The following is a 25,385-nucleotide window of genomic DNA, read 5'->3' on the forward strand; positions in this document are numbered from 1 at the left end:
TTCTTTTAAATTTATCCTGGGATCTAAGCTTCCGCTTCCTTATTAGTTCAAATTAATATTCACTTAAAAAAATTTTTTTTTAAAGATTTGTCAGACAGGGAGAGAGAGAGAGAGAGAGAGAGAGAGCACAAGCAGGGGGAGCAGGAGGCAGAGGGAGAAGGAGAAGCGGGCTCGCCGTTGTGGGGCTCAATCCCTAGACCCTGGGATCAGGACCTAAGCCGGAGGCAGACACTTAACTGACTGAACCACCTAGGTGCCTCAACATATAGATCCTTGGTTTTTCAATTTGTAGGCCATATATATTTCCCACATAGTCTCTGTAAGAAAACTTAGTCAAGGGGCGCCTGGGTGGCTCAGTGCGTTAAGACTCTGCCTTTGGTTCAGGTCATGATCTCAGGGTCCTGGGATGGAGCCCTGCATTGGGCTCTCTACTCAGAGGGAGTCTGCTTCCCCTTCTTTCTCTTTGCCTGTCTCTCTGCCTACTTGTGGTCTCTGTCTGTCAATTAAATAAATAAAATCTTTAAAAATATATTGATCACTGCAAATCAGTGAAGAGTTGACAGACAGAAAATCAGTTTCACATAATTTGTGAAATCTTCATCAGTGGTTTCTACTCAAATCATTCAACATAAAAGACTGCATTCCAATACCCAAATTGCCTAAAGTGCACATTACCACCCAAGCAATTTAAACCATTTGAAAACAACTTCTTTGGTATCTAGAAAACAGTGACATGAGCAGACTATTGAAAATCACCCCCTTTTCCAGTGCAAATTGTGTGACTAGATACCTTTTTCCAGCTACATAACAGAACTCATTGGTGGGCAAGGCCACAGACAGGTGTAACCATCAGTTCATTCATTTACCAAATTCTGAAGAATGCCTCTTAGAAGGAGCTTAGCACCTTGTATACAGCACCTTACATTTAACTATCAAGAGTTTAAATACTGTTGTCTCAGGCAGTCTTTTCAACTTTCATTGTTTTGACTGTACAGTCTTACCAAGATCTCTATATTTTACTATTTCTTTACACAAATGGGTAAATTCCACAAATGCAGAACTGGGGTTGAAAGAAGACGTCTGAGTAATCTTCAAGGAAATTAATGGGAGAGGAAAGCTCATATCCTCCCTAAGAAGGGATGGAACATCTCTATTCTTAACTGCCCTACACGAATAATCTAGAGCCATGTATAGGGGCTGTAGTCCTGGGGAGGAAGGAATCTGGGCAGTTGATCTATTTCCCTAAGCTCTAATTATGTATACTAAAACTTGGGGCTTTGCTTAGATTAGATTAGAAGCAGAGCTGGGCAGTGCCTAGTGATTCTTATCCCTTAAAGAACAGAAAAAGGCTTTTCTCTTTCCTGCCAGAAAGCAGGAGAGCTACGTACACCCAATCCAGTGCAAACAGCATTTCATTATTATTTCTTACTAAAGAAGTACTGGTTTGTCTGTTTCCTTCTTTCTTTCCTTCTTTCATTCCTCTCTTCCTTCTTCCTTTTTAGTCAAATTCCTGTTTTTGATGACTTCAGCAACCAAATTAGATTATGAGATAAAATATATAGTCTGTCAAAAATTCAAGCCACAGGATCAAGTAACATTCCTGGGAAATAAGTCAATTTCATTTAAAAAGCTCATTAATAGTGTCAATCAAAACTATACTGTGAGCAGAGAATGAGTCCATAAATCATTGCTAGGTTGGCTATCATCTTGTTTCTTTACTTAAATTACATTCATGAATACTGCATTATATATAAAGATAGGGCAATAATACTCACTGAGAACACAATTAGGCAAAGAGCTTATTGATTACTTATTTGAATATTCACTAAGGGACAAAGCACTTGTTGGCACAAAACTCTTAAGGAGATATAATAATGTTTAATTATTCAAAATATTAATCCTCCTAAAACTTCAAAAGGCAAAGAATTCCAGTACTGTAAATATTTTTCCTTAAGATATCTCCAAATCAGAATTCTGTTGAATGAAAACAAAACAGAACAAAACAAAATATAACACAACAGTAGAGTTGCAGAACACTTAAAAGACTAATTCTGAGGAACAAAAGTAGTCTTAAAAATAGTTGACCAGATAAGATATATATAAATACCTTAGGATACTTATATTCTTTTTGAAAAGCATTTTTAAAATTATACTTTAAAATATTATTTATTTTTACCAAGGTTTATGTCCCCTTTCTTATGATCTCAGTGTAGAAGTAAAGGGACTAGATCTTACTTTAAGTGGGCAAAGGCACTTTGAAACACATAAAGAATGTCCTTATGCCAAATGTGTTCAAACTGATACACTGATAGGCATGTACAACCTGCTTTTTTTCTTACCATCATAGTTCTCATAAATTTCTATCTAATCCTCTGCCTTCTCAGGAAGTATGAACCTAACACTAGAAGAAGTTATAATAATTATTTCAGTAAGTATGAAGATAAAATGGGTTCATGTATAAACATTAGTTTCCTGAGAGAGAATAAGCTTCATTATAAAACACTCTGAAAGAGAGCACCACTTTTTGAATAAAACTGGGAAAAACTCTGGCTAGCAAAACTAGCAAAAAATAAGATGATTTTGCTATCTAAATTCTGTTAGGAGATTTTTTTGCAACAAGCATATGAGTGAAGGGGAAGGGCTTTTATATTAACAATCTCAATATTTTTGTTTTCATTCTAAGAAACAAAATACGTCACTCTTTCCAATTCGAGAACATCTTTTAAGGTCATATTGTCGACAATTAAATTATTACTAATTAGGGCACCTGGGTGGCTCAGTGGGTTAAGCCTCTGCCTTCGGGTCAGGTTATGATCTCAGGGTCCTGGGATCAAGCCCCACATCAGGCTCAGCAGGGAGCCTGCTTCCCCGACCCCCACCTCTCTCTGCCTGCCTCTCTGCCTACTTGTGATCTCTCTCTCTGTCAAATAAATAAATAAAATCTTTAAAAAAAATTATTACTAATCATTAAAATAACTTATGCCTTACTTAAATTTTTTAGTTGTAAACTCCAAATTCATAAAAACTTAAAAGATTTCACATTTTCCAGGGTATTTCAGAATTTTAAGTAAACTGCTCTTACATCTGATATACAAATATAGGTATTTATATTTTGGAATTAGGTAGCAATTCTTCAGTTCCCTAAGTGACATGGACAATTTCAATACTAAAGGTCATAGCAGAAATGCCAGAAAAGTACTATACCCATGGCTTCCTGCCACAATGGCCATTTATTAAAGCTAAATCAGATCACGTCATTCTACCGCTTACAACCCACCAAAACCCCTTCCCCTATCTCCTTCACAGTAAAAGCCAAGTCCTTACCAGGGGTACACAGTCCTTTCCAGATCTGCTCCGCCCCACCACCACTTCACCTCCCCCACCTTCTTTCCAAGGTCCTGTCTCTGGTCCTCTGGGCTCCAACCACAGTGCCTTGCTGCTCCCCCAGGAGGCAGGCATGCTCTTGCCATAGAACAGCTGTCCTGTGCCTGGAACACTTTCCCCAAGAAACTCCCCCTGCTCACCTCTGCTTATTTATTTTTTTTTTAAGATTTTATTTTTAAGTAATCTCTACACCCAACATGAGGCTCGAACTCACAACCCTGAGATCAAAGAGTGGAATGTTCTACCGACTGAGCCAGCCAGGCACCCCTCACCCTTGCTCATTTTAAAAATCTACGCTCAGATGTTATCTTCTCATGATGCCTTATCTCAAGCTACAGTCTTGCCCCAGTCCCAGCACTCCCTGTTTTCTTTACTCCAGAGCACTCAGTAGTACCTTCTAACCTACCATACAACTGACTTTTTTGTCGGTCTTCCTCCACCAAAACGTGCGCTATGAAAACGCAAGCATTCGCCTGTTTCCTTCAGTGCTGTATCTCTAGCACTTAACTTAGAACACAACAGGTGCTCAGTAAATTCGCATATGAATGAATGACTCATCTTCTCCAATTGCTGACGTTGCTGCCGCTGCTCTTCTAGTCTCCAAGTCTAGAAAGTTTGGCATCATCCTGTCCCTTCCATCCCTGGAGTCTCTCTTTTGGTTTCTATTCTCTATTCCTACCACTATCTTCCTGGTTCAGATTTCATTTCATCTGAATATTATATTAGGTTCTTAATGAATTTGCCTCATCTAGTCTTTTTCCATGTATGAGGAATGCTGTTAGGTCTCATGGCTCATCTTTTCAGCATAATTTCTCGCTGCTCCAGAATATGAAATTTCTGCTTCATGGGCCTCCATCCTCCATTGTCCTGACAAAAGGGCGTATTTTACCACCTTTCTCTGCACGTCTTGCTTCTCATCCCCGGAATGCCCTTTCTCTTTTTTCTAGTTTATCTAATCCCATTCATTATTTAAAACTCAATTCAAGTCCAATTTCTGTCCTAAAGTTTTCCCCCATGGCTTTAGGACATGGATTTCTCTTTTCTAAACTGCCATGCATTTAAACTCATTTTCAGTTTGGCACTTAATGTTTTCCCGACTGTTTTAAGTATAATTGTTCTTGTCAGATGTAAGGCTCGTTAGAAGTAGGGGTTGTTCGTAAAGCACTATTCCATGTGCCTGGAATAGTGAAATGCTTGCTTAATAAAGAGGTACTCTGTATTTGCTTCATCGAACAGGTTATTCATTCTTAGAGGGCAAACACCTCACTTACATATCGTCTAGTCTCTAGTTTCTACAATGCATATAAAAAATGCAGGAGATAATTACTGCATTTATCTAAACTGAATGATGCTTAAGGCCACAGCACGGCCCATTACTACACTAAACTGAAGTTCGAAATTTAGCTCTTCCTTACCCAAGTAAATAAAATAAGTGTTCTGCCTGGTTAATGAGCACTCAGAAATGCAATTAGTTTCTGCTTTGCTAAGAATGTACTACAGTACTTCAAATGTTACTCGGGGAACTGAACACATGACGTCTTGCTTCTAGAAGACTATGTTCCATACGCAGTGAGTAACTGATATCAAACTCATACCTTTGTTAGTCCCTCATATTTTCCATAATCTGTATTCTTTAGCCACTCCATCAGCTTGGCGTATCGAAGCAAGTCTCTGTGAAATGGATGATGGTTGGGCAAAGCCAGTTCCACAGAGTGCTGAGCGAGAGTTGAACTCTGATCGTGACCCTAGAGTGAGTAAACAAGTAAATAAATACACTGACAGTAAAAGAAACACATGCTGTAACTGAAAATTCTAAACAGTGACCAAACGCAGCCAAAGAAGAGCAAACGAAGATAGAGGGATTAAAAACTGAGTACTTACTTGTCTTCTTTCATCATCTCGTGTAAATCTACTGTATACCATCACCATAAAATAATCATAAACATGCAAGAATGGCACTCTGGGATACATCAACTAACCATTTCATCTTCTACAGGAGCTGAAAATGAATGTTTTAATCAAGGCTGTCTCTCCCATACTGTATCATTTTACTATTTACTAAGCAAATCAACCTCATGATACAACTGTACTGAGCAACACATCAAATAGGGAACTCATTCAAAACGAATTGTCTACATCTATGGTATTTCTACTATCAGGGTTTACAATATTTAAAACAACAGATAAGGACATACAGGATATAAACTTTTAAAACTATGAAGCACCACAGATAATGATATCCTGGGTTTTCCTGGATAAAACAGTGTCATTTTAGTTTTCCTGGGAATCTGTTAAATAACTACACGAGATTTTATTTTGAAACCTTGACAAGGCTTTTATGTAAATAAACTTGTGAGTTATCAGTCAGTCTTAGATGATGCATCCTGACTTTTGTTTTGAAAAATATAGGCCTGGAAGATTATCTGTTCCAATGACCTTATTTTCTAGGAGAAGTGGAAACTTAAAGGTTAAGTGATTTGCTCATGTCACATTGGAGGGAAGAAGTGGAACCTCAGTCATGTGAGTCTCACTTCCATTTTCTTTTAAAAACATACCTAACAAAATCATTTTAACCAGACTCAAAAACTGCAAATGCTTACTAGTTATTGGTATCTAAAAAACAAACACACAAACAAACGAACACTAAAAATCTTCCCAGCCATCTCTGGAAACAATCTAGCTCTCTGCTACTTGGTCAATATTTGTCCTGAACTCAAAGCCAGTGTCTAAGAGATGAGGAATTGAAAGATTAAAGGAGTAGATTTCCCCTTGAAAATATAAATTCCCAAGAATAAGGAAAAGGAAAAAGATGGACTTATTTGATGTTCATTCTGACTCAATCTAATTTGCCTAGTTAAAACTTACTTGTTAGCATTCTGTTAAAATGACACAGAGATAGAGTTTTGGCACTCATTAACTCATTTCCTAGTAAAGTTACCTAAACCTAATTATATATGTATTATACTAGCTGACATAAATTAGCTTATAAATATCCTGAATTTAAACGCTTTTGTTTTTATTTTTTAAAGATTGTATTTATTTATTTATTTATTTATTCAGCATGGGGTAAAGGACAGAGGGAGAGAGAACTTCAAGCAGACTATTGTGCTGAGTGAGGAGCCCAATGTGGGGCTTGATTTCATGACCGTTAGATCACGACCTGAGCTGAAATCAAGAGTCAGATGCTAAACCAATGGAGCCATCCAGGTGCCCCTGAATTTAAATTCTTTTAAGTTAAAAGAGGTTTCTTTCCTCTATCTAATTTATATGCTTTACTATATACGCAAAGTAAGAACTTAGTGGTTATGGATTTTTTTTTTTTTTAAAGATTTTATTTATTTATTTGACAGAGAGAGATCACAAGTAGGCAGAGAGGCAGGCAGAGAGAGTGAGAGGGAAGCAGGCTCCCCACCAAGCAGAGAGCCCGATGCGGGGCTCGATCCCAGGACCCCGAGATCACGACCCGAGCCGAAAGCAGCGGCTTAAACCACTGAGCCACCCAGGCGCCCCTGGTTATGGATTTTTTAGGCAATTTAACTACACAGTATCCAGAAAAAATTCCTAGTTTAAGGCAATGAAGAATTCTTTAGCAATTGAGAAGTACTTTTAGAGCAAGAAAGGCAGGAGAATAAGACATGCCAAGTACTAAAACCATTGTTACTTGAGCACCTTTTTCATTAAAGTTTTCAAATCAGCCTGTCGGGAGAATTTTCTTCTTGTAAGGTTATATACCCAATTTAAAAATGGAGAGAAAAAAGAAAAATAAGGTCCCATATAGAAATTCCATATAAAACTATGTAGAACAATCAATGTATTTCTTTTTTAAAAGATTTTATTTTAGTTGAGAGAGAAAGTGAGAAAGCATAAGCCAGGGGGAGAGGAAGAAGGAGAAGGAGAAGGCTCCCCATTGAGCAGGGAGCCAGACTTGGAGCTCAATCCCAGGACCCTGGGATCATGACCTGAGCTGAAGGCAGATGCCCAACTGACTGAGCCACCCAGGTGCTCCAATCAATATATGTCTAAGATTAAGATTACCAAAAAAAAAACAAAGATTAAGATTACTGATACTACTTAAGATTAAGATTACCAATACCAATTTAGGAAACTGGACCAGAGACAGCAGAAAAGTATCAGAAAACTAGACCATTTCAAAATAAGAACCAGAAATGTCGAGGCAACACAAATTCACAGCTATTATAGATGTTATATACGAGGTACACTGCGTATATAGGTCTACAATCCCTTTCTGCAATTCTAATATACAAAAAACTCTCAAACCTCCATTTAAATTAGGTGCCAAATCTATTTTAGTGGCAAAACTTGACCTGAACTGACATGAGGCTATTTATAGAATTTGGAATGACGATTCATTTTTTTTTGCTGTAGGAACATTGTGTGCTTAATCACAGGGCCCTATTCCAGCACCCTCCTGGAATGGCTATGTAAGATTTAGAATGTGTATTATATTACTTTACTAAAATCTGAAAAATTCTAAAAACATCCCAAGAGTTTTGGATAGGGGAAGCATGGACCTATGTGAACATTCTCTTCTGCATGGCTGATTATTGTTTACATTCGTTTGCAACTGTTTACTCAGGCCATTACATGTTATGTTACTTAATTTAGTGTCAGGAAAATTCTTCAATTAAAAACCTTCTCCTCCCCTAAAAATGGAAGAACCAATTATTGTTCGTAGAAGATTTTCCAGTTTATAAAGCTCTTTCACATGTTACTATTCAAAGCTCTCTTTTGCAAACAGCATTTTAAGATCACCATCAACGGAAATTTGCCTTCTAATACGAAGAACATCATTACCTTCAAACCATTACTATTTAGATAGAGTAAATGTGATCAGTGCTAACAGAAGATTTCATTTTAGAGAAACTGTTCTAAAATAACTACAGAAAATAGGAAAATTACATAAACTGTTTAATTCAATCACTAATATAAATTATGGTCACTTCTAGAACTCTCATATGCACACAACTTTATTCTTTATATATTAAAAAAATTAAGACATTGTTTAAAGTTTCTTATTATATGTTGTCTATAGGAAACAATTGAGGGTGGGGGGGATAGGGTAACTGGGTGATGGGCATTAAGGAAGGCACGTAATGGAATGAGCACTGGGTATTGTATGTAACTAGCTGTATCACTAAATTCTACCTCTGAAACTAATAATATACTATATGTTAACTAAATTGAATTTTAATTAAAAATATGTTATTATAATTAATATATTAATGTTACATATAGAATATATTAATATATAGAATATATTAATTAATATAATTAATAATAAGCAATAAATAATAAACTAGTAACAATTTATTGAATGCCTGTTGTCATGCTGGATGTGCTCTATGTATATAAATTCTAATGTTCATAATAACTTTGTAAAGTACTTTCCTCCTCATTTAAAAAATAGCAAAACTTGGCACCTGGGTGGCTCAGTCAGTTAAGTGTCTGATCTTGGTTTTGGCTGGGGTCATGATCTTGCAGTTGTGGGACTGAGCCTCGTGTTGAGCTCTGTCTTCAGCATGGAGTCTGCTTCAGATTCTATCTCCCTCTCCCTCCCGGTCTCTCTCTCTCTCTCTCTCACACACACACACACACACACACACACACACACACACACACATACACACACACTCTCTCAATCAAATAAATAAATAAATAAAATCTTTTTTTAAAAAATACCAGAACTCTATTATTAACATAATTTAAAATATTATAGTAGGTTTTGTCCAAATTAATCTAAGACAGATGCATTTTCTACAAATTTAATAAATTATGAATTCTCATTACTGTATATATTACTAGAATTTGTGGCACAAAGAGGTTATGTAACTTACTAAAGTTCACCCAGATAGGAAGTAGAGAGTCAGGGTTTTGAATCCAGGAAGTCTGGCTCCACCATCGTACTCTTAACCACTCTAACTGATTTTCAAACAGAAATGATACACTCATTTCAAATGGTGACTAAATTCTCAAGATTTGGGAACTCTTTCTTTCTGTGTTATGGCACGCTTATTTTTGTTTTCTTAAAGAAAAAAGAAAGTCTGAGAAAGTTCCAACAAACATCACAAAAACTCATCTTAAATGATCATAAGTCTTTCTAAGCTTTTAACTACAGATTAGCCTATGTTTAGGAAATTGTGAAACATGCTTAAGGAACCAACTTTTGTGAAATGAACTGAATATTGGTGGTATATTTCACAGACTTTATTTTACCATGTTTCTATAAATACATGTTGAAAGAAAAATTCCCAAGCTTAAGCACATAGCAAAACCCCCACAATCTCAGTTTTTTCCGGTTGTACTTTTAGTTCAGTGCATAATCAGTTCTCATCATATTGCAAAAGACAATGTACAAAATAATGAGGTCTCTGTAGAACCCAAGGGGGACAAAAAAAGGCAGAGCAGAGTTATCCTTTCAAGCTGAATCTTTTAAAAGACAACCAAAAGAACTTTTTAAATATATACATTTTATGCAAGTACTCCCTCAATTTCATTAGCCTTAATTTGACTGCCTGTTTTCAGTATCAGAATGCTAATCAGCGTAACTGACCTGAGTCTCTAGTTGAAGATCTTCTTAGAAATACAAGTCGCTCGTAAATGTGAAAAATGCTAGGTAAGAGTCTATAATTTCAATGGAAGCTGAGTGTGTAAGAAGATCTAGAAAAGCCAGAAGAATCTAGGCAACTGTTAAAAATATTACTCTATGCTGTGAAGTGTGTAAACCTGGCAATTCACAGACCTGTACCCCTGGGGATAAAAATACATTATATGTTTATAAAAAAATAAGAAATAAATAAAAAAAATATTACTCTACTATGTGTATATATAGTAAGAAGTAAATATTAAGTAAAAATGCATTTCAAGGGTGCCTTAACCCACTGAGGTGGGTTAAGCCTCTGTCTTCGGCTCAGGTCATGATCTCAGGGTCCTGGGATCGAGTTCCACATCGGGCTCTCTGCCTGCCTCTCTGCCTACTTGTGATCTCTCTCTGTCAAATAAATAAATAAAATCTTTAAAAAAATGCATTTCAAGTTTCATTAAAATATAGCTCTGTGGAAGTACTAATGTGAAAGCTGTATCATAAGACAGCGTGCTCCAGATCAGTGATTCCCAAATGCGAAGATGTTTTTTACTGGCCTACGTCTCTAAGAAACAAATAAAATGATGGTAGAGAGTTTCTCACAAAGGGAAATGTATTCAATTTAGAAGTTTGAAGTTATATTTTTTCTTTCAGTGCCAAGATAAAAAGATAGTGAAAGTAGATGGCAGGATTTCTTTTTAAAAGTTTTTACTTGGTAAAATAAAAAACTGGTGACTTAGGGGGGCCTGGGAGCTTAGTTGTTAAGTGTCTGCCTTCGGCTCAGGCCATGATCTCAGGGTCCTGGGGTCGCGCCCTGCATCAGGCTCCTGGCTCAGCAGGAAGCCTGCTTCTCCCTCTTCCTCTGTCCCTGCTTGTGTTCCCTCTCTCGCTCTCTCTCTAATAAATAAAATCTTTAAAAAGAAAATTGGTGACTTAGTAAGTCTCCAAATTTTATTTCTTTTAATTTTACTGATGTGTGAATTTTAAAGACTGGGGATCAGTGCTCTTAAATTACTGTTAGGTTGTGATCAACAGATTATTTCCACTGTAGTCTTCTGTACGGTAGTCATAGATGCGTAATATAGACACATTTGACAAAACCCGCATTGCAGACTCTGTTCAAGTCTTCTTATCTTATCCATGATGCCATACTTGACTACCTAAATTTTCTGTAAACTCACTTATATTAAAACATTTTAGCACTTGTACATATATATACATAAACTATGTATACATAGTCATACAATTAACAATTTCATATATGCATTGCTGTAGAGCTTTAAGTACATTAGTCTTAATGCCTCCTTAGAAGCATCTGGAGTGTAGGAGGCATTTCTTATTCTTACATATGGTGACAAGTATCTAAGAGGCACACAATGAAAATCTGCTAACTGACAAAGAGATGCACTATAATATGGTAATCAACTTTTCCCAGCTCATTTGTTCCACAACTGGGAATAGAAATGCCCATGTTTCCGAACGTTTTTGCTAGGTGGCTTGATGCACTTAATTCGACACACAGAAAAATCTATTTTCTGTACTTGAGACACCCTCCTCCACTTTCTTCAGCACATTCTAGGTCGTTAACAACATTCTGGTTGTTATGCATCACTCACATGTTACAATACATATTAGATTTTCAGAACCCGAAGCATTCATAGTAAACAAAGCCATTAGTTTATAAGGCAGGGAAGCAAAATCATAAATTAACTGCATGTTACAACAAACAATGAAGGGTGCAGAAAGGACTACTGTTGACCTACAGTAACATTCCAACATTCCAACATTTCCAATGCCATCTACAAATGTGGATAACATCCCTATCAATGATGTCATTTTTAAAAACTACGGAATTGGGCAGAAATAAAGATTAAAATACTAATGTAAGAAAAATGTGATTAGTATTTCTTGTGTGACTTTTAGATTTACTTTTTTCTTGATACTTTTCAGGTCAAGTGAAACGTTAAGAGTCTTCCCCAATGTTTCCCTCGTACCCTTAGCTAGACGGTCTTCCTCTATGCTCGCATGTGTGACCACTATGATAACATTTATCCTTCCTAAGTTATCTACCTCCTTCCCTTAGATTGTGAGTCATTTGAGAACAGGATTGGCCTTTCACTTATCCCAAGTAAATGTCTGGTGTGTATCCCAGTCACCCGGAAAAAGGTTTCTTTCTTTCTTTTTTTTTTTTTTTTTGGTAAAAGGTTTCTAAATATATAAAGGAGTCAGTGAGTGAAAGAATGACAGGAGGAGAGGCAAGCAGAAGGAGATGAAATGCCTTTCTGGCCAAAATAAACTTTTTGCTATGGGATATTAAAAAACTGCTATAAATATGGTTAACAGGCAGCTTAAGTCAGTAAAGTTATAATCTATAAAGATTCTGCTGCTTTTAAGTTTAGCAAACTTTACAGAAAAAAAAAAAAAAAAGAATCAGAGAAGCTTGAGCCAAATTTGATGTACTCACAGGCACCGAAAGAAAGTAGGACCTGTTATAGAGCTGAAGGAGGGCCTGAGTAAACTAATCAGAAATAAAATATAGTGAATACAATTGTTTCAGAATACTGTAAAGTGAAATGTTTCAGACAGCATTTCTTGATGAACAAAATTTCTCTCAACTTTTTTTGTCCAATACCCCTAATAAGAAATGAAAAACACAAGAAACCTAATTTATTATGCCAGATTAAAATGCCTTCTATTCAAATCCTTTTAAGGTACTCTTAATATTATTTATATTAATATTATTGCCACAACCTTAATTATAACCTCCTTTTCCATATAAAAATGTAGACAAAGGGTTCATATAAAAGTAAATCAAATGGAATTTACAACTCGGCTATAGTCAGTTTTCTCCCATATAAAAATACATACAGCCAATGAAACATTAAAAACCCCTGAGTCAAGTCCTGGTTCTCACCTCAAAATATTGGAAAATAAAACAGGTTAAGCAGCAAACATGTAACAAGTTTGGGCTTACTTTCATAAATAAGAACATATAAATAGTATACGTAACAAGTAGGCAGAGTTATTTATCTGATTTCTAGAATCAGAAAGTTTCAGTTGAAAGGAACTAGACTGTCTACCTGAGACAGCTGAGGCCCAACATACACCTATGAGCAAATACTTAAAAAAAAATCTTATTTAAAAATCTCAAAATTGAATAAACATGTGAAAGAATATACTGTGATCTCAATTAAATACATTACAATTTCTGTGGAAATATATATATAAAAGCTAATAGAAACATGTCAGTGTTATTAATGAAATAAAATTACCTGTTGAACAAAAACATTGTTGAGGTGACTGGCCAGTCTCCGGGCAAACTGCTCGCGCAAATCACTGAAACGCTGCTGCTGCTGTTTGACTGCCTGGAGCATGTTGTGGCCTGAAACCAGAACATTTCTTGACTGATTTAAGACATAAAAAGACTTCTCTGCTCTTCAATGAATACATTTATAACAGTCTCCATATTGCTGTTTTGAAGAACCCCAAGTTTTACTGGTTTATTCGTTTGCTTTATAAAAGGAAGGTAAAAAGAGGAGAAAATATAGCACAGTGGTTCTCCAAGTGTGGTCCTGCCTCAGCATTGTCTGGGAACTGCTGGAAATTGGGATACTGGAGCTTTGGCCCAGACCTACTGAATCTGGGACTGGGGCCAGGCAAAAATTGTTTTAACAAAGCCTCTCCATGATTCTGAGCAAACAAGTTTTGGAGCCACTGGCCTAACAAAACCTCCTGCTCTCTGGTCTAATCAAAGCATCGACTCTGTGCTAGGTTCTGTAGACAGTATTAAAGAAAAATCATGGTGTTGACTAGAATCACTGATGATCAATCACAGAAACGAAAAGGAAAAAGTTCCTAGTGCCAACAGAAACATGTTTGGAAAGATGTGCAACTGGTTTGAGGCGCTAATGCTACAGTCCCCTATACCTCTTGCACTATGTATTTCCTGTTAAAAGCTTTATACCATGTTATAGGCTTAGTCTCAGATTCTTGGTCAGATTTTACTATTTCTAATGAACATACCTGGACGAAGAGCTACATTCATGCACTGCAAAAGGGCATCAGCAGCATTGGTGCAGGCCTCAATGCCTCTAGAAGAGGAGAGATCTCCTTCTTGAAGGGCCTTTATATGACCTTTGGCCAAGTCCATGTGGTTCTGGAATTTACATATAAATATACCATTTACATTTATTTAATTTTGGGAAATTTACAGGTAAGATGCTACTCAATCCTATCACAAGGTATTAGAATTATTTTAAATCTTACCCTCATAAGGAATTTAGGAAATGTTTACAAATGGGTTTTATATAATAGATTATCTCTTTTTAGTTTTTGTTGGTGGGAGCAATTTACCAACATACTTACCACAAGAAACTCTATTTCAGACAGGAGCTTTACATTATTAGTGTTACTCAGATGAATTAGGTGGTTGCTTTCTGAGATCTGATCCATTTGTTCTTTCACACTTTGGAGCATTTCCTCGTAGCTGCTCAGTTTCAACTCAATCTGATCTACCTCCTTTAGAGCCTCATCCAACAACTTCATCAGTATGTTCACTTGCTTTTCAGAGGCCATGATTGATTGGATGTTGGCCTACAAATTGAAAAACAAAAGTAACTCTTCCCATTATTTAAATGGATAAAAGAAGTGTAAGATAAAATATTGCAAAATACCTTTGACAGCTGAGTAACAAAGATTGGTATGCATCTATACATTTCTTTTAGTTTATCACTCTATGTTTATGTTCCCTTTTTACACAGTATTTCAGATACACTTGCCTCTCTATCAAGGTTAGGGACCATGCCTCAGTATTTCATATTTCCCCAAACCGTACAAGTAGGGTTTTGCCCCACAGTGTATCATCAGTGTCGATATTTCCCATTTCTGATATTTCCAATTCTACCAGCTATAAAAATCTTCTATACTTCTTAACATTGTTATAAAATGCTAAAAAAAATATGCCTAATCACCTGTGTAATACTTTAATCAAGAGGGGAGCAGTGGTATATCAGTCTTTGAAGGATACACTGAACTAACTTAAAGCTGTAGCATAATTGGTACTTACATGATGTGGAAGAGCCATTACCATAAGACCATATGGCCACAGACTATATATCCATAAGAGAGCTTCTTCTATTGTCTTCTTTCTTTTCTCTTTCATTTGCAACTACTGTACGTTTTTTTTTTTTTTTTCCAGGCAAAGCAGGAACAAACCACCATCCCCTTAGCATTGTTTTCTAAGTGATTCTGACTATTGATTCTAAATTTCCTGAAATACGGAAGCTGTCAAATCCAAGGTAAAACTGGGAAGCAATGTGATAACTTGTAACATACATGCAATATTTATTAGAAAAGAAATTATAAACCACTAAGCCACACTAAGAAGGCAGGTAATGGGGTATGAGGAAAAAACTTGGACTAGGAATGAAAAGAATTTCACTGGACAGTAGGTACTGTAATTTCACACATATTTTATATGCTGTTCATAATAACTCAACTGTGAGTGCAACCCAACTGCAAGAGTCAGCAGGGCTCTGGGCCACTGAACAGATCTCTCAAGAAGCAGACCCGGGGCTTGACCTTGTCCAGGACAATTTCTACTGTAACGTCTTTAAGTTTCTTCTAGGCTTAGCTTCCGGTGAGTTTTATAAACTTGTAAACTTGCACTATTTGTGTAATCTCGGGGCCTGAGTTCAACCTCATAAATTCTGCACCTTTCATGTATAATATGCCAAAATTCTTTAAGTGTTTAAAATATTCTTCATTCTCTGAGGGTTTTAAAAAAAATTATTTTTATTAACATATAATGTATTATTTGCCCCAGGGGTACAGGTCTCTGAATCATCACTTTTACACAATTCACAGCACTCAACATAGCACATATATCCTACCCAATGTCCACAACCCAACCACCCTATCCCTACCCCCATCCCCCAGCAACCCCTCCATCCCCCAGCAACCCCAACAAACCCTCAGTTTGTTTTGTGAGATTAAGAGTCTCTTACGGTTTGTCTCTCTCCTGATCCCCTCTTGTTTCATTTTTTCCTTCCCTACCCCCCCACAACCCCCCTCCCTGCCTCTCAAATTTGAGGTTTTTCTTAAATGCTTACTTTGTCTAAACAAAACAAAAAACACGTTCTTTTTCTGGACTTTACTGACATTAGTGGTGTTATTTTTAGCTGTCTTTTAGCTTTTTACTTTCTAAAGATGTGCTTTAGTTTATAAACTCAGAAACTGTGCACACAAATTAAAAAGAGCTATCCCAAAACATTTTAGCAGGAGAGCCAAACATCCTTTTCCCCTGGCTCCTTGTTTTCACTATACGTATTCTGCTCCATTTGGGTACACGATTCACTTATTTCAAACTAATTTTTCTATTTCTAATTTGTACTTTTTTTTTTTTTTTTTTCAAAACAAAAAAACGCTATTCTTTTGCACTGAACTATTCTGCGGTATTTCAGAGGCTGGGGGAGGTGACCCCCAGTTGGTTTGTGGTTGGCTACTTTTTCCCATCACTTTGTGTCAAGAACCTCCCCAAATCCCCAACCTCAGCCAACTGCCTTCGCTGGCCTGATTAACAGGAATGGTTCTGTCTTTTGAACAAGAGCAGTGGAAGATAAGGCATCTGGTAATGTGCTTATGGAGAGAGATGGCAACAATCACACTGTAAAGGCTCAGGTGCTGAGGAAGTAAAATCTGCACATCGCTGGTCTTCTCAATCCACTACATTTCAGTCATTTACAGATTATCAAAAGGTCTTACCCCATCCAGCACCTGCAGCTCTCTGGACAACCTTTCTGCAAAGGCCTCAGCATTAGAGATTGCACATTCACAGCCTTCCATCATTATTTCAATATCCTGCTCTTCTCTTGCATTTAATTCTTGGTATACATCTACTACCTCTTCATCACCTCCTGTCACACTCTGATTTTCTCCACTTGGAACAGACTCTTAAAGGGGGTAAAAATTAAAAATAAAGTAGTAAAAAAGGAGGAAGGACAATAACATGGTACTTATAGTCAGTTATAAGCACAGGTCACATTTAGTGGCTGGAAAATAGGAAAGAATGATTCAGAATATTTAAAAAACCTTATTTTTATGAAAAACTGCAAACATTAATATAATTTTTACTGTAACATTTATTTTAACAAACACAAAGCATGCAGTCTAATTCACTCACTTTTAAGTGTTAAAACAGGCTTTATAACAATTCCCCAAAACATACTTAAACTATGAAAATGAATACAAAACCAGAAACAAACTATGTGGGAACAGCCTCATCTTTTTTTCCTATCTGAGGTGGTTGTTAGTCTAACAAAACAATGACTATAGATTTAGGGCACATAAAAAATAATTTGCTTTCCTTCTTTTTCCCCAATAACATTTTTCTTCAGTTCTTTTTTGTCCTGGTTATTTTTTGTCCTTTTTTCTCCAAATAACTTTTAGTTGAAATACATGAAAAATGTATTCACAATTTATTTTGGGTATTAAAAATATTATCTGAATTTTCCATTTCTTTGTTTAAAACACTTTCATATGCATTGATAAAATTTCTAAAGATCAGGTATAAAAGTTTTCTCAGTAAGTCTTGAGTAACAACAGCAACAACAGCTATTCAAAATTACAAATATTTAAATGGTCTTCATGCTTCTTACAAAACACCAAGAGGTCAAATGTAAGGTGTTTGCGGATAAATGTTTCAATTCAATTTTTTTTTTCAATTCAATTTTTTGAGAAAATATACTTAGCTTGTGGCATTTTATATAAAGCGTGAGGTTAGGAGAGGTAATGTGAAAAAAAAATTTTTTTTATCTCCTAACTAAAACTCTAAATAAAGTTATTGGTTTTCACAAACTTAATGGGACACGATTTAAATCACAATCTTTGGACACTTTAAATATTCATTATTTTGTAAGCAAATGAAACATTTACATGTTGCATGACTCGACATAGGTTAATTCGTTCTAGGAAAAAACCAACTAACTCAAAGTAATGAATGATTTACTTTTAAGAATGATAATTAGGCAGATTTAGATAATATCCCAGAATAAAAACAGAGGGGAATAAAACTCTTGGTACAGGCAATTACAGATTACAGTATATGAATAGTTCTTTAGACAGGTATCACCTAGCTCCCTGTCCTTTGAAGGAGTCCATTTTAGCTCACTGTGGAAATGTCAAATTGTCACATCTGACAGTTTATTAGCCACTAGGGGGCAGGGACAGCCAAACTATACAGCTCCTTACACAAGCAGATATTTAAAATAAATAAATATTTTAAATGACCATAACTGCTTCAGAAGTATTTTCTCTTCCATGAAACAGTCCTTTGAAAGTCAATAATGAAATGGAAAAAAAAAAAAAAGAAAAGAAAGTCAATAATGAATCCTATCATTAATTTTATTACTATATGGATTTTGTGGTAATAAACCTGTCCCTATGCACAATTTCATAAAATATGCAACCAACAGTACATAACAATGGCAAGTCATAAAAAATATATGGAACAGAATAAAAAAGGAAAGGTGTTACGCACCTTCTGTAACTTTAGGCAGTTCTGGAGAGTAAAAAGGTATGAAAAAAGCAGAGGAAAGTAAGCAAAGAATATTAGCTGGGTAGAAAAGTATACAGGTTTAAAATTTTTAAAATACTACCCATATTTCATTTGAACTTCTGGTACATCAACGTTTAAAAGACAATGTCCAAATCAAGTACAAGATGGAAAGATCCTCAGAAACTAAATTTCCAAAGTTAATTCTCTTATTCTTTTTCTGACAATGACTAAAAATACATTTATCTTCCTATTTTTTCCTTTCTTTTAAGAAACAGCACCAACTAGTCCTTGGAGAAAACTGGGAAATAGATCACTTCCTGAGAATTATTTTTAGGTCAGCTCTGACTCATGCATTTAGTCTAGTTATTTTCACTCAAGGCCCCAAAACTTTACCCAGACACTCCCTCATAATAGGTTAGTCATAAAACACTGTTAGAAAGGACGAGATTGAAATAATTAAAAAAAAAACAACACACACACACAACACATGAGATATCTGTTCAAGCTGGCTTTTAAGGATTCGAGTCAAAGATTTCTTTTTTAAAATCTGGTTATAAGAATGAAAAAGAAAAAGCCAAACAAAAACTTGACTCTACTTCGACTCCTAACAAAAATCCTCCTTTAAAAACCTTAAAAGCCTTCTGCTGAGAAACCCTACTTACTAGCATAAACATTCAATTGTCACCAATAAAAACCACTAAAGATGCCACTGTTAGCATTCACAGTGAAGTATTACTTGGATGATTACTTATCTCTTAAAAGTAGATGGTGATAATTTCTTACTTGTTTTCTAACATGACCCAAAGCTTACACACATTTATTTTTTTTCTAAATGGGAATCAACTGCTATGATTTCAAAATCCATTAAAACATTAACATAAACTTGCAGACATTAAGAAAACTATTCTCTGGACTCCTCTAAACCAAAGCAACAGTTATTGATTTATGGAAAATGATATTAATAGTGAGATCCTTAAGGATCTTCACAGTACACCTAAAATTGGTCTGAACTTACAACTTTTATAAACATGAAAATGTCTACATTTTTTGCTTTAGGACTTAAACAATTAAATGTCTTTTTTTTTTTTAAAGCTAGACATCTCATTCTAAAAAACAGCAAGTCTTTTTATTGATTATGGTAATATTTCTTTCTTTCTTTTTTTTTTTTTAAAGATTTTATCTATTTATTTGACAGATAGAGATCACAAGCAGGGAGAGAGGCAGGCAGAGAGAGAGAGGAGGAAGCAGGCTCCCTGCCAAGCAGAGAGCCCGATGTGGGGATCGATCCCAGGACCCTGGGATCATGACCTGAGCGAAAGGCAGAGGCTTTAACCCACTGAGCCACCCAGGCGCCCCGATTATGGTAATATTTCTTAATGAGGGAAACCAGATAATATTTTTTAATGAGGGAAAAACCAGGTATTTTCCTATGACTCAATGAAATGTATTGGTTTAAAACACGTCATAGGCAATAAATAACATCTAGAAATACACAATATTTAAAGATAGAACGGCAATCATTCCCTCAATAAAATGTTCAACTCTGAAATGGCAAAAAAGTAAATAAATGAAATAAAAGCCGTTCAAAACAAATTAAACCACTATTCAAGGCATGAAAAATTACCATCAATTTCTTTAAGGTCATTCCCTCAATATACTCAATTGACAAGACACTGGGGTCTAATGTTGGTGAGATCGCAACCCCGAGGGCTATGCAAGGGCTTCACCAGGGGAAATAGCACAGGGCCTGACAGATGGGACTCGCCTCTGCCAGTTTCAAGCATCAAACCTGAAACCAATAACAGGCTTACTAATTACTAAGTGTTGGGAAGGAATACTGTATTTCAGGGAAATATCCACAGGCAAACAGAAAAGGAGCAAGTAAAAGAGAATAGAGAAAGGACAGAGGCAAGTGGCTGAGTAAATAGTTTGAAGCATCTGAAACACCATTTTTATAGGTCAAAATGTTTGAATATTGGCTATTTCAGATGTTTTAACTGAACAGAATGAAGCTCCTATTTTAAAATGCTAATATACAGCTTAGGACCAATCTAATTTTTCTTACTAACATATATTATTTGGAATAAATCTGTTTTTTTTATTAATAAAGAGGAGCAACAACTCTATTCGTCTGCATACTAGCTGTTGATTCAACTGCTTTCTTTGAGATAAAGAATACAACACAAATTGTATCCACAAGACATACAGAATCATTTTCTTACAATGTTTATGTCTTTATGAAAGAAATTTTAAAGGAATAACATTTCATTGTGAATTTTTAATAAATAAGTTTTCATCCTGTAACACAAAATAATCCATAGTAACATCCCTGAAGATATACTGATCAAAAATATCCTATTTAACTTCATGTCTAAGATTTTATCCTGATAAGATAATAAGAGCTAATATTTGTTGAGTACTTATTATACACCTGGCACTATTCTCATCACTGCCATATATCAAATAATTTAATCCTCACAACAACCTATGGAGTGGATACTACTAACTATCACATTTCTGAGATAAAGAAAACTGAAACACAGAATAATCCAAGGCTGCATAACTGGTAAGTGACAAAGCTAGGATCTGAAACCAAGCAGTTGGACTCGAGTTATGTTCTTAACCACTACACTTACACTCTGCACAAAAATACAACTACAAGAATATTCATGTCAAAATTATTTAAAATAAGCAAAGACTGGAAATTTTAAAATAAATGATTAGTTAAATAAAATAAGATATTCATATAATGGAATACTATGGTACTACTAAAAATAATGTTGGGGTAAGTATTTAATAACGTGAAAAATGTTCATTATAAGAAAAATGCTCATTATAAGAAAAAGTATGTTAGAAAACAGAATGTGAATTTTAAAAAAGTTTTTTAAATGTGCTTAGAAAAGAGACTGGAAGAATGTCTAACAAAACATCAACAGCAGTTATCTGAAGATTAAGTTTGTAAGTGATTTTTATTTATTTAGTTTAATGTATCAATTTCTATAATGAGCAAGTATCATTTCTACAACAAGAAAAATTATTTTTCAACTCTTTTGCAATTTAAGGTAAATCAGTAAGCTAATCATTTTGAGTAATGTCAAATTATATATTCACTTACAGATATACTGATTTCACATAAGCATTTTTATTTAACTTTACCTTCCAAGAGCTGTGAGCTAACATTGACAAAATCGATTTTCTTCCGGAGATATCGCTGATTCAATTTCCAAATGCATGAAATAAATGCATTCTTTTCAGCAGTGCTGCTGGCAACCCACTTATATATTTTTTCAAAATGTAAATCAAATTCAGGATTTTCCTGAAATAAAAATATACAAAGATAACGTTTTGGATCAGATCCCTTTTGCATTATTATAAAGTCTATATTTCAATAAAATGAAAAGAAGTTGTTCTTTTAAAAAAAAATCATCACTGAACATCAGCTAAGTGACTTACAGAGAACAGTTCAGGGAATTCAATTTATAGGAAAAACTTTGTTTACCTCCCAAAAGAAGCTGGATTAAAAAAAAACAACACAGTGTTTCGGTATTTTCCTTCCTATGCCCCTTAGGTATATGAGTAGAAGTACAGGATGTCTAGGTAAAAGCTTTGTGGCCCGGCTTCCTGGTCTATAAGATGACAATGGTCTCCAGTTTTGACGTGGACCTATTTTTTCTTTTCAAACTGCCTCTGGGGTTTTAGAGCTATACCTCTTCTTTGATGATAATGCACGATTATTCATAACTGTGATCCGACACTAACTCCTGCGTAAAGAATACATCTTCTAATTATAACATATGAGAAAGAAATACTTTCTACATCCTGGTGTGGTTCCCAAGAACAAAAGAGGTGAAAGAAGGGACTGATTCTGTCTTCAATTCTGCAAGCAGAGGAAGATCAAAGGTGCCTCAAAAATAAAAAAATGCTGGCTAGCCTGGAAGTTCTTTCCAATGACCAAGAAGCTCCACCTGTGGGAGAAGTGCAGTCTGCTCCCTGTCTCTTCGGCCAGCCTGCAGCAGTGATTTCGTACCAGGCTAATATTTCCCACTGAATGCAGAATCACTTGACTGCTCTCTAAAAATGAAACCATACGGATGTATGCTCTTCTTCACATCCAAGGAATTAAAAATAGATTCAAATGTTCTTACTGTCCTACAGAAGGCTACTAGTATATCCGATTCATTCAAAGTGTCATTTGTGTGTGTGGGGGGTGGAATGTAAATAATTGCCTCCAGGGTAAAGAAGATGCTATCAGACTTCCACTGTGAAGAGTGGGGATAATTTAGGGATCAGGACTTGACCTGGTACAACAACCACATAAAGGCAGCATGGAACTACTAATTAGCTCAATAAGCAGAACTGACATATCAGAAGATTAAAAATCTGCATTTCCAATAAAAAGGCAATTGTATTACTTATAAAAAAAAATCTAAGAGTACTGGCAACTAATCTAAAACTTGATGGGAAATGATCACTTCCCTGGGAATACTTCCCATAATGCCATAAAAGAAGCTGAGTGCTCCAGAGGCAACACTCACACAGATCAATGTGTGACACTAAATGGCTAATGTTAGGCTATGTATAAAAATTTTATGTTTTATATCCATATATAGGGTGCACACGCCAAGGTGCCTACATAAAATGAAAAAATCAACAATATCCATTAAGAAAGCCAGCAACAGGAGGCATCCGCTTTGAGAAAGCATGCAGATAAGCATCAGCAATGTTAGTGAATTATGCAAGTCAGTGAGCTTATCAGGTGCAAAACTATTGAAGGAAAAAGCCTCTTTAATAAAGACACATTTCTAAAAAGCTCTTACAGTATTTTCTCTTAAATAGAAACCTAGCAAAAAAGTCTCGACTCTTGCTCTTTTCCCATTGTAACAGAATATATTAAATAAGTTATTTTTTTTTTTAAGATTTTATTCATTTATTTGACAGAGAGAGAGATCACAAGTACGCAGAGAGACAGGCAGAGAGAGGAGGAAGCAGGCTCCCTGCGTAGCAGAGAGCCCGATGCGGGGCTCGATCCCAGGACCCTGAGATCATGACCTGAGCTGAAGGCAGTGGCTTAATCCACTGAGCCACCCAGGCGCCCCTTACCCTGAGATCATGACCTGAGCTGAAGGCAGCGGCTTAATCCACTGAGCCACCCAGGCGCCCCTTAAATAAGTTATTAAAGTGTTTTGGGTACCCCTTAGGGATAAAGCTGCAACCCAGTGTGCCTAAAAAACTTCCAGAAAGGCATTCACCACCTTTGTTAGAAATCTGAATTCTGAATTGCATATTTTAGTCATGCAAAGCTCTCCTAAAGTTGTTTTTGCTTCATTTAAAAAGTATTTCACACTCAGCTCAACAGCCTGTCATTTTGTCCAGCCTTCAGTTCCCCAGAGGTCTGTACCAGGATAAGGGTGAAATGAGACTTTTATTTTATTGGATTATTCTACAAAGGTAGCTTCTACTTCTTTGTGTATTTGAAGTGAATGTGTGAGACTTGAAGGGTTAAGTCAAAGGGCACCTGCAGTTACATTTCTGTAAGCCTTGCTATAGGCCCCATCACAAGGAGGTGTGATGCAAAACATTCCTGCAGAAGGAAGGTGAGGGGCAGGGTGAGAGAGGCTGACGGGGAAGGAGTACCTAATTTCACCAGAGGAGCGCTACTTAATTTCTCTGAAAAAAGGGTATTGCTGTGAAAAGCCTGGACTTGTCAAAAATAAACATGGTCCTTTAACACGATTACTACATTATTCAATTTTCTTCAAGTTTGAGTGTGGCTTCAGGGAAAAGTATAGTATTTACATTCTTGTATCTTATTCTTTAAGTTCCTTAAAATAAAGGTATGTAACTCACCATCACTTCCTTTACTTGAGCCACAAATTTGAAACCATGGTCTCAAAGGCCAGCCTGGTTGCCTCTGCTGATGATTCTACATTAATTTGTGAAGACAAACTAAGGAAGACTCACTTTGGTTATAGCGTTACACATGATGCTGAACTAGGTTTTATCAGAACAATGAAGGCTTTTTAAAAAAACTACTCACAACACTTTACAAATGTGTACTAATATGTGGATTTTATATTAAATATACCTAAATACCAAAATATATAGTTATTTTGCTCCAGTGTACGTAAGTTGCACACAAACATTACAGCTCAAAAAAAAGCAAAAACAATGAAACCACATGCATACAGATTTATTTTAGTAGTGGGAGAATGGAAGGTTTAATAATACATTTAGACTAATTCTTGGTGAGGGGCGCCTGGGTGGCTCAGCGGGTTAAAGCCTCTGCCTTCGGCTCAGGTCATGATCCCAGGGTCCTGGGATCGAGCCCCGCATCGGGCTCTCTGCTTGGCTGGGAGCCTGCTTACTCCTCTCTCTCTCTCTCTGCCTGCCTCTCTGCCTACTTGTAATCTCTATCTGTCAAAAAAATAAATCTTAAAAAAAAAAAAAAAAAAGAGACTAATTCTTGGTGAGTTGGTAGAGGAGAGGGTTATAAAACAAGAAGTTTAGATCATCTTAGAAGACAGAGTACTACGTTAGAAAATGAAAGACACTTTCTGAACACAGGTCAAAGCAGTAAGAAAAACATACTTTAATAGCATCCTTGGCATCTACCACAGCAAGGTCTCGAAGGGCCCAAGCAATTTGCCTTTTGTAGAAATCTCCTTTATCAGATTTCTTGACTTTGACCATCTTCACCTGCACAGGGCGTTCAGTTGTCACTGTTGAATAAAACACACTTTCATCAGAAATATTCTTATTCTTCACCCATTCATCCACTCATTGCAAATACAGCTGTCAGGTGCCTGTACATGGTACTAGAACAGGAATGGTACTTCCCGATATATG

General features: G+C 36.0%; 1 protein-coding gene across 4 annotated transcripts in view; it reads right to left on the reverse strand.

The window, feature by feature from the left end:
• EXOC1 (exocyst complex component 1) overlaps positions 1–25,385 on the reverse strand; it is a 61,858-nt gene that overhangs the window by 26,692 nt on the left and 9,781 nt on the right. For 2 of the 4 annotated variants that reach the window (XM_045996750.1, XM_045996730.1), the window contains exons 3-10: positions 25,128–25,258; positions 21,696–21,855; positions 18,522–18,542; positions 16,748–16,935; positions 14,351–14,578; positions 14,009–14,141; positions 13,258–13,367; positions 4,980–5,129 (exon numbers count right to left, since the gene is read on the reverse strand). In XM_045996750.1, coding sequence (XP_045852706.1) covers positions 4,980–5,129; positions 13,258–13,367; positions 14,009–14,141; positions 14,351–14,578; positions 16,748–16,935; positions 18,522–18,542; positions 21,696–21,855; positions 25,128–25,258 — 1,121 coding nt within the window. The remainder of the gene's footprint in view (positions 1–4,979; positions 5,130–13,257; positions 13,368–14,008; positions 14,142–14,350; positions 14,579–16,747; positions 16,936–18,521; positions 18,543–21,695; positions 21,856–25,127; positions 25,259–25,385) is intronic. The other 2 variants (XM_045996757.1, XM_045996740.1) reach the window with 1 other exon arrangement.

Source organism: Meles meles, chromosome 2 (assembly GCF_922984935.1).
Source record: "Meles meles chromosome 2, mMelMel3.1 paternal haplotype, whole genome shotgun sequence".
In the NCBI taxonomy this organism is placed as follows: domain Eukaryota; kingdom Metazoa; phylum Chordata; class Mammalia; order Carnivora; family Mustelidae; genus Meles; species Meles meles.